At 36.7% G+C, this 9,368-nt stretch overlaps 2 protein-coding genes and 1 long non-coding RNA gene across 3 annotated transcripts; 1 reads left to right on the forward strand and 2 right to left on the reverse strand.

Annotated features, from left to right (window-relative positions):
- Nucleotides 1-2,519: 2,519 nt before the first annotated feature.
- On the reverse strand, nt 2,520-3,628 carry LOC130591266 (uncharacterized). The gene is made up of 2 exons (XR_008969062.1): nt 3,516-3,628; nt 2,520-2,811 (listed from the first exon to the last, which is right to left on the reverse strand). It is a non-coding gene; the product is annotated as an uncharacterized LOC130591266 (long non-coding RNA).
- Nucleotides 3,629-3,697: 69 nt separating this feature from the next.
- Nucleotides 3,698-4,630, reverse strand: LOC125496974 (uncharacterized). The gene is made up of 4 exons (XM_048643128.2): nt 4,491-4,630; nt 4,292-4,384; nt 4,008-4,112; nt 3,698-3,919 (listed from the first exon to the last, which is right to left on the reverse strand). Exons 1-4 carry the CDS (start codon nt 4,572-4,574, stop codon nt 3,698-3,700), a joined length of 504 nt encoding a protein of 167 aa, XP_048499085.2. The 5' UTR covers nt 4,575-4,630.
- Nucleotides 4,631-4,779: 149 nt separating this feature from the next.
- LOC125496975 (protein NSP-INTERACTING KINASE 2-like) lies at nt 4,780-6,217 on the forward strand. The gene is made up of 2 exons (XM_048643129.2): nt 4,780-5,395; nt 5,488-6,217. The coding sequence occupies exons 1-2, from the start codon at nt 5,384-5,386 to the stop codon at nt 5,773-5,775; spliced, it is 300 nt and encodes a 99-aa protein (XP_048499086.1). The 5' UTR covers nt 4,780-5,383; the 3' UTR covers nt 5,776-6,217.
- Nucleotides 6,218-9,368: the final 3,151 nt, after the last annotated feature.

Consider the following 9,368-nt stretch of genomic DNA (forward strand, 5'->3'; position numbering starts at 1 on the left):
TCTTAACCTCCGACACCTATGAAGCCTTTGTGTCCATATCCATTCCTAAGCGTTCCAAGTCAAGCCTTAGACTTGGTGAAGCGGCCCAACCTCCAGCTCATATAGGTAAATCTTTACGAACATGCTCCTACAATTGAGCATTTCATCAAAGATTTATTAAGAATAACTTCAACCTCTTTAACATTGCAGAAAGAAGCACTAACCTTGGGATGTGTTAAACAAGTGCTCCTAACCTTCTAGAGAAGTACTATCCTCTTTGAATTTGAGATCTAACGTTGTATTAGACATCAAATAGACTTTTCCTTCACCAAAGGTTGTTCAATAGGCTTAAGATCCATCCCTTTATTCATTTTGTTCACTAGTTCCCTTGAAAACGGTTTAGTAAACGTATTCGCCAAGTTCAAACTAGACCGAACAAAATTAATAGTTGTACAACTATTCCTTATCATTTCCTGTACATAGCTATGCCTAACTCCAATGTACCTTGACTTGTCATTGTAGACTTCACTATAGGCTTTAGCTATGGTTGACGCACTATCACAATGAATAGCAAGAGGTGACATAAGTTTGACCCATAAGTCAACCTCACTCAACACATTCCTTAGCCATTCCGCTTCTTGGCAACAAGATGCCAATGCAAAGAACTCCGATGCCATAGTGGAATCTGTTATACATGTTTGCTTCTTAGATGCCCATGAAATAGCACCTCCTTCAAAAAGAAACACCCATCCACTAATGGATGAATAATCTTCCTTATTGAAAATCCAACTAGCATCCGAGTAACCTTCTAAAATAGAAGGTTCTCTTTTGTAAGTTATGACATAATCCGAGCTTTTATTCAAATACCTTAGCATTCTTCTCAATGCTTGCCAATGCAACATACTAGGATTACTAGTATACCTATTGAGCTTAGGGATGGCAATGGGGCGGGTCTGGGTCGGGTCCACCTGGACCCAGACCCAGACCCGTTTATTTTTCACAGACCCAGACCCGCCCCAGATCCGTTGGGTCTAGATTTTTTAGACCCAGACCCAGATCCGCTGGGTCTAGCGGGTCCATGGGTCCTTATTGGGTCCTAAATGGGTCCTTCTTAGTTTTAAGTTTCCATCACATTTTTGAATATATGTAATTGAAAAATTTCGCCCTATATATATAAGTTCTTGTATCCATGGTTAAAGCATTATCTAAATAAAATTTTAAGAATTAACTCATAAAATATTAAAATGTTACAACTTATAAAGTTACATGTCTTAGTGGAGTTACAACACTAACGAGTTCACAAAATCACAACTCATAAAATTTTAGAGTTTAGGTAAAAAAAAAAAAAATTCTAATATGTAAATGGGTCCGTGGGGCGGGTCTGGGTCTAGCATATGTAGACCCGGACCCAGACCCGACACATGCTCTTCGGGACCCAAACCCGACCCAGACCCATTGGGTCTAAAATTTCTAGACCCAGACCCTTATAAATGGGTCGGGTCCTAGCGGGTCTGGGTCGGGTCCAGGACCCATTGCCATCCCTAATTGAGCTTGCCAATAGCAAAAGCTATATCTGGCCGAGTGCTAGTCATAACATACATCAAGCTTTCAATTAAGCTTGCATACTCCAATTGTGAAATAGGAGTACCACTACTCGGACCAAGTGAATACTGGGATCCATGGGAGTAGCAAAATGAGTCGAATTTGACTCATTAAACCTCTTGACCACTTTCTCAATGTAATGAGATTGTGATAAAGAAATAGACCCTTTACCTCTCATTATTCTAATACCTAGAATAACATCTGCTTCATCCAAATCTTTCATGGAGAAGCTAGAAGAGAGAAAGACTTTGGTTTTTTCCACTTGTTCAAAATCAGTCCCAAAAATAAGCATATCATCAACATATAAGCAAATTATAACTCATTTACCGTTATTATCAAATTTGCTATACACACACTTATCAGACTGATTTATTTTAAACCCACGAGACAAAATAACCTCATCAAATTTTTGATGTCATTGCTTAGGTGCTTGTTTAAGACTATTCCAACTCTACTAGAAAAGGAGTGTTGTGAAGACGCTTTTTGGACCAATTGACAACGCTTAAAAGCGTCGCGAAATTTGCTCTCGACGCTGCCAAAAAGCGTCGAGCAGAATCAGTCGGCAATTCGCATCACCAAAAAGCGTCGCCATTGGCGTCACCAAAAAGCGTCGCCATTAGCGTTATCAAAAAGCGTCTCCCTCACCATAGTCGTCTCTACATTTGGTTAGTGGGGTGCCATCAATTAATTTATAGACGCTTTAAATGTCCTAATTCGAGACGCTTTTTGTCGACTATAATTATCACAACGCTTTTTAGTGTTGAGACAAGTTTGGCTGGAAAATTAATCTTATATTTGTCATAAGTTCTTGACAAGGAAAAGCGTCTAGATTTTGTATGGACTCTTTTGGTACTTTTTTCATAATTAATTAGCAAATAATTATATATATAATAATATAATATAATAATATATAGTAATTTAGAATATAAAGTCAACAATGAAACTTGAAGATTACATAAAAATACTTCGAACAATGTATATGTAATCATAAATCATAAACGTAGTTCGCACAATTAAAATTCCTACACACGTTCATCAATAATACTTCATAACTAATATGTTAATAAAAATACCACAAAATCAAAACACACTAAAAATGTAGTTGTAGCCTTACAAAACTAACTAATACTAAGATCTATCTAGCAAAACAATGATGGTAGTCAATTTGAAGCCTCAAGTAGTGTCCTCTTGTTCTTGATCTGTTGGACTTCTATTATTATTTTCGAGTACCTTCAAAAGATGAAAAATAAGACCAAAATTATAATTAGCACATGTAATATATCCCAAAAAATAGGTAACACGAGCATAAAAAAGGTAATACGCTATTAAGTCAACCATTTAGACACTCAACTAAGCTCAGTTGACATGATTTTCCCGTTCTTAAAGCCACCAATAAGTTCAAACAATGAGTACATGGAATCAAAAAGTACTGGATGGAATCAAAAAGTAGACCATTGACACAAACAATCACTTTCATATAGCATAATGTTCATGCATCCTGCAATCTGCCATTATAAATGTTACTCTCAGCAATCAATAAGTTCAATGAGTATTACATGGAATCAAAAAGTGCAGCTAAGCTATAAATGCAAACAGAAAAAGAAAAGGAACTTCAGTTATCAGCCTAACAAAAAATGGAAAAGAATTCAAAGGTAACTTCAGTCAAGAAATTAGAGCCAAAGGTCAGAATCTTTTTCCATTATCCACTACACCACGTAGTTTCCTAAATGCAGTACAGATCTAGTGATTTACACACCTACAACAGCAAACTTGCAATGCTCTTTTATGAAAAACAATGTCCTTGTAATCCAATGTAGTTCCATCAATGCTTAATTAAGATAAAATATTCTTCTCAAAGTCTATGCAATTCTAAAGTTCCAAAATCCAACGATCTTACGTAAATCATTTAAAACCTTCCTACGAAATGAGCATACCTTTTGGTTTGTCACTTCCAAGACTGCTTGTGCACAATCTAAAAGGTGCATTGAAGCCTCTCCTTTACGAACTTTACCTACTAGTTGAGAAAATTGTCCAACTAGCGTTTTGAGTAGAGAGTTGTTTCTTGAACTTGGGCTTTCAACAAGCTATTTTCCTTCTTAAGAACGGAAAATTCTTCTTATCCTTCTCCACACCAAGTCCTCTTTTGAACCTTTTGCTTATTCAGAACACCATGCACACCGTAAATGTCGCCCTTTCGAACTCCAAGTCCATAGCCTACGGGACGTTCTGGAATCACTCCACCGTACATGGTGTGCTCAAAGGCTTCATCTTCGAGTTCTAAGTCAGACTTAGAAGGGCATACTTGTTTCAATGATTCCAACTTGGCATATGCATCATCCTACACATATAATTACATATTAGAATAATGAAGTATTATTTTACATTCAAAGGAAGCAACTTAAAAGTCATTCTAATATGTACTATACCACAAAATCTGCTGTGACTGTCTCGGGTAGATAGCCTCCATCCTTGCCCATATGAGTTTTTTTCCAAAGAGCTAACAAGCTCATTTTTTCTCCATGCTCATCTTCCTATTATTTTTAGTAATGTAAAAAAATTAAAAAAAAAATCAACAAGATAAGATGTGAAACATTCATATTTTTCCATAAATAAGTTGAAACATTCATTATTCAAGCAAAAATATAAGTGAAAGGCCTAATTCATCCTAAATATGAAATATATAAACACCTATTATATTCACGATTCATACATAATCAGCTTGCTTGTTCGCGAAGCTCTTCGAACCACATCTGTGAAGTTGATTTAGGGAGGCTCGTGCTCCTTTCCCCAATTCTGACAGTTTCTGCACTCATTTTCATGTAGATTTATTATGGAAAAAAAAGTTGATGTTTTCATGAAATAAAATAAGCAAAGAGTAAATAAAGTTTAATTGTAAGTATGTTACTTACTTTTCCTTCTTGCGAATCCCAACGCTTAACCAACTTTATCCACTGATTACTGGTAATTCCGTACGGTGGATCCATATTGCACATCTCATCGAGTGTTTTCTCCTCTGGTTTATAGTGATTTGATTTGAGAGAGTGTTTAAACTGCCTCCAACTTTTACTAGCATGCTTGAGTATTTGTTTGACGTATTCAAGGACCGTCGGGAATCACAAACCGTGCCTTAGTTTGAACAAAGAAACAAGCCATATATTCGCTTTGTCAAAAGTTATTCATGAAAAATGAACTCCATAGGACAGATGCAGTAAAGTTCTCGTATCTCTAATCACAACTTATAAAGAAAGGGAAAAGAAAGAACAAACTATGACTATATGAGTACCATCGACTTCCTAGTATATTATGAGCCAGATGAATTATTTCCTCTATTCGGCTTGATCTAGACACTTTCCATGGACTTCCTGACTTGTCAAGAATTACCAAATGCACTGAACCTAAATGGTAAAACATTATCTGCAAACAGATGACTTACGTCCAATAATGTTGAGCTTTGTACTCTTGACCATAACAAGACAATATACAAGTTCACTCTGCATTTAGAAGGATTGAAAATTGCACTTAAGTAGTGGCAGAGAAGTCAATTACTGAGTTCGTGTACAGATTACAAGGTAGAAATTAGCTTGACACCTGTGTTGAAATCACAATGATAGGATCATCAACCTTAACATGGCTACCCCCTTGTAGAGAAAGACTGACAGTAGGTATTAAACTGGTATTTGCATCAGGTCTGCAGATTGTGTAGGAAATAACAGATGTCTTTGGATTTGGAATCCTCCTACTAGAGTTGATAACTGGTCAAAGGGCAATAGATTTTGGCAAAGCAGCAAACCAGAAAGGAGCCATGTTAGACTGGGTAAAAAACAAATTAAATTATGGTGGTTTTAAGGTAATTAGTACCTAAATGTTTTCTGTTTCCCCTCTAAATTTTTTGCTGTTACTTTGTAGGTTAAGAAAATTAACCAAGAAGAGAAGCTAGAAATGTTGGTAGACAAGGACTTGAAGAACAACTATGACAGCATTGAACTTGAAGAAATAGTCCAAGTAGCTCTCTTATGTACTCAATTTCTCCCTAATCAGAGACTTAGGATGTCAGAAGTGGTAAGGATGCTCGAGGGAGATGGCCTCGCAGAGAAATGGGAAGCTTCTCAAAGAGCTGATTCCACAAGGAGCAGAGTAACTGAGTTCTCCTCTTCAGAGAGATACTCTGATCTCACCGATGAGCATCATTGTTAGTGAGCGCGCCAATGAAACTAAGCAGAGTTTGTCCATAATTTGGTATTGTACAGAATTAGATTCCAGAAACTTAGTGTTTAGAATGAGGATTAAAAGCGACCTTATCTCTTAATTGCATAGAGAATATTGTTAAAGAGTGTGGGTCAAGTTTGTAAGAATAATGTAATGTGAGAAAGGGTTCCCTTTTTCTTTTTCTTACATTTTAACAAATTGTGAAATCTAAGGCTATTGTAGTAAGCTGTAAGCACATAATGTGAAAAAAGTAGATGATAGGGTGAACAAAGTTATAGCAGCCCCTAACAGAGCAGCTAATGCAGCACGTGTGGCAGGTGTGGCAGCTATGAAAGCTAGTAAAGCTACTTTCCATTCTTTAGTAATTCTCATGATTAACTGAGCAAGCATAAGGTCTCATATCAGACCGCCTATTTGATGCGTTCCATGTTTATTTTGATGTATTCAACTTTAATGAGTGAAAGTTACTTACTTTGATCTCATCTACCATCTTAGTTTTGAGATTCGTGTCGACAGAATGCCAATTTGATTCTCCAACCGGACAATATGTCTCAACCTTTGCAATGCTGCCAATGAATCTAACCAACATACTTCCACCTTTCCTAAGTGGTTGGCAAAACTCATTGAATTCAACGCAATATCTGACACTGTTGTTACTCCACACGTCCATTATCGGAATAGAACCACTAACCAGTGTTATGTTACCCTGAGCATCTGCATAGAAAGAAACAACAAACAATTATATTACAAATTAAAGTACTTAATAGTTCACCTTTATATCAAATGATAAACCAGATCCTTAATGAAGAATGAAAAATAGAATGATTTACCTTGCGTCATAACCTCCTCCTTGTCATCAAATTCTACATCTAAAGTCCAATATGGATAGGACTTTGACCGTTGGGATTTCGATGTTTTTGACTTATGTAATGGTTCTTCACCACCCTTTTGGTTTGTTTGATGAGTCTGACAATTTCTTGTTGATGTATCAATATGATCAGAAGGTGGGATAGGACCAGAGCTAGTAGAAGGGTTTTTGAGTGGTTTTGGTGTAGTATGACCAGCAGAAGAAGAAGGTTTATTGAGTGGTTTTGGTGCAGTACAAGATGGTCCTTTTTGAGATGGAATAGTAGGGGAGATATGAGTAGAAAGCAGACTACTATATGACGTATGATCAGTAGAAGAAGAAGGGTTATTGAGTGGTTTTCGTGCAGTGAGTGGTTTTGGTGCAGTAGAAGATCGATCATTGTGAGATGGAATAGTAGGGGATATATGAGTAGAAGGCGGAATACTACGTGATTTATGACTAGTGGACGTAGGTGGGATTGTTGTAACTTTTGATGCAATAGTAGGTGGATTTTTCCATGTAGCTCCTGATAGTGGTGGTGGACTTTTTGTTGTGTTCAAACATGGAGGTTGAACCTTAGATGTAATGGTACTTGGTGGACTAAATGGTCCAAAACTGACACAAGGAGGAACTTGAAGTGGTTGTGATTGGAGATGTTGTTTTTTGGTTGGTTGTGATGCATTTTCGTCCAAAGGTGAGGTGTTTGAGGTTGGTGACTCCGAAGAAGAAATAGGTTTAGTATTTGAGGCATGTATATCCCTCGTTCTCTTTCCTCGATAAGTCATCTCCTATAATATAGGGCAAGGCACATAAAAATAGAAGTGGTTAAAGAGAATAAAATCTGACAACATAGTGAAAAGAGAGAAACCAAAAACATTTAGGAAATAGTTTAAAATTTAGGCATGTAGAGCTTGAAAATTATTACATATTTCCCTCCAAATGTCATTATTATGTACTTTCATGTCACTTAGTTTAGTAGATACACCCACAAAAAGGACCCACTACATTCCTGATTTTTCACCATCTTCATAAGATATTAATCAGATTAAAGTTAAGGCCTTTGAGCTTATAAGAACATATATACTCAGCAACATAAATAAATCAGATTAAAGTTAAGGCCTTTGAGCTTATAAGAACATATATACTCAGATAATATTGACAAATAGACTGATTAGATAAACTCCAAACTCGTAAGGTGATTTATTTGCTTCTCCCAGCCCCAAGCTACAGTTATCTCTTCTAATCATCTCTAATCTCCTAATCAGTTACATCACTGGTAGCTTAAAAAGGAAAGCAAGTACATGGAATATTATAAAGGGAAGTCTGAACTACAGTCTACACTTTAACTGGAACTACCCAAACTAAATCTAAACTAAATGTCACATAAACTATTCTTTGCTGCACCCTGCTTAAGTATTTGAAATAGCAAATCAGTCTATGATATTTCATACTAGAATCTAATTTCTATTGTCATCCCTTTTTTTATATGCATCGATACCAAGACATCAAGCCACAATATCAAAACACACAATAAAGAAGACAAAGACCTGTAGCACCTTCATTTAATTCACATTTTTGGGATTACACAACCATTAGCCAACAAGGGTGCAACCTGAAATGATTTACAAATTATCTGTCTGCAATCATGTAACCCCTCTAGTATGCATGGAGATTGCAGGATATCACTGAGGGAAGCAAGTCAAGCAACAACCAAAGCAGCAACAGACCAAAGCAGCAACAAAAGATTTAAAAAAAAAAGGGAGACGGAGATTACTCCCTAATGGCTATATGGATGTCAATTGTCAAGATGTAAAATTGTTACGCACATAACAAATAAAATTTTGGCTAGAATGCTCATAATGAGTAGATGAGCAAGAGAATATAGTCATTTCCTTATTATGTACACAGTTGCCATGCATTTAGACTAACTCCAGCTCCATTCCGTCCTTTAATTCATATGCCTAGAAACATTATCTAAGAGATGAGTCCAACCCCACGTTCCGCTCCCAGCATGCAAATGAATGTTACAAAGCAGGAAGCGAAAAGGCAGAAGAGTGCTTTATCTCATCTCAGGCTCTGGGCAAGGCAATTTAGCATCACCAACCGCACGACCAGTTAGACACTAAAATCAGTAACTGCGACTAGTGCATGAATTCAAGCCACAATTAAAGTTACCCAAACAGTTATTATTATGCATAGCAGAATCCAGAACTTCTGTGGTGAATCTTTGTCCTGCAGCAAGTTGGCGAGAACTCGAACCTAGTAGTCTTATACAAAATCTATAGTGAACTACCATTCATTTGTTGGTATATTGAGGAGTTATAAATTTCAAAGAGATCAGATTAAGGGCATAAGTGCCTCAAGGTTCTATATAAACCTTCTAGCCTAGAGCTACTGATACAGCGTAGAGGTCAACATAGCCTACAGAAAGATGAGCAAATCATATGATGAAAAGCTATTTGCAAATAGTAAGACATCATAATAAGACAATCAAAGTGCATTTTCTTTAGTATTTTGTAGAAGTTAGAACACGACACAAGTCTATTATCAGATCATATAAGTGCCTTAATTGTACAACTGATTGAGTTAGCCAACTTGATTTGGCCTGGGTTGCACAGCAACTTTCTAGCGAGATCTTTGTCCCCAACCCAAGTCCCCAACAATTCTCTCTTACATTTCTTTTTTCATGTCATACCCCCCCCCCCCAAACCCATTTATATTCACCATATCCAAA

Source organism: Beta vulgaris, chromosome 4 (assembly GCF_026745355.1).
Source record: "Beta vulgaris subsp. vulgaris cultivar EL10 chromosome 4, EL10.2, whole genome shotgun sequence".
Lineage (NCBI taxonomy): Eukaryota > Viridiplantae > Streptophyta > Magnoliopsida > Caryophyllales > Amaranthaceae > Beta > Beta vulgaris.

What these genes read in the sequence shown, in the direction of transcription:
- LOC125496974 (XM_048643128.2), bottom strand. Translation starts at nt 4,574, where the DNA reads ATGTGCAATATGGATCCACCGTACGGAATTACCAGTAATCAGTGGATA. An exon ending in CGAACAAGCAAGCTGATTAT is followed by an intron (nt 4,113 to 4,291) that starts GTATGAATCGTG and finishes TAAAAATAATAG; the next exon opens with GAAGATGAGCATGGAGAAAA. An exon ending in CAGTCACAGCAGATTTTGTG is followed by an intron (nt 3,920 to 4,007) that starts GTATAGTACATA and finishes TTATATGTGTAG; the next exon opens with GATGATGCATATGCCAAGTT.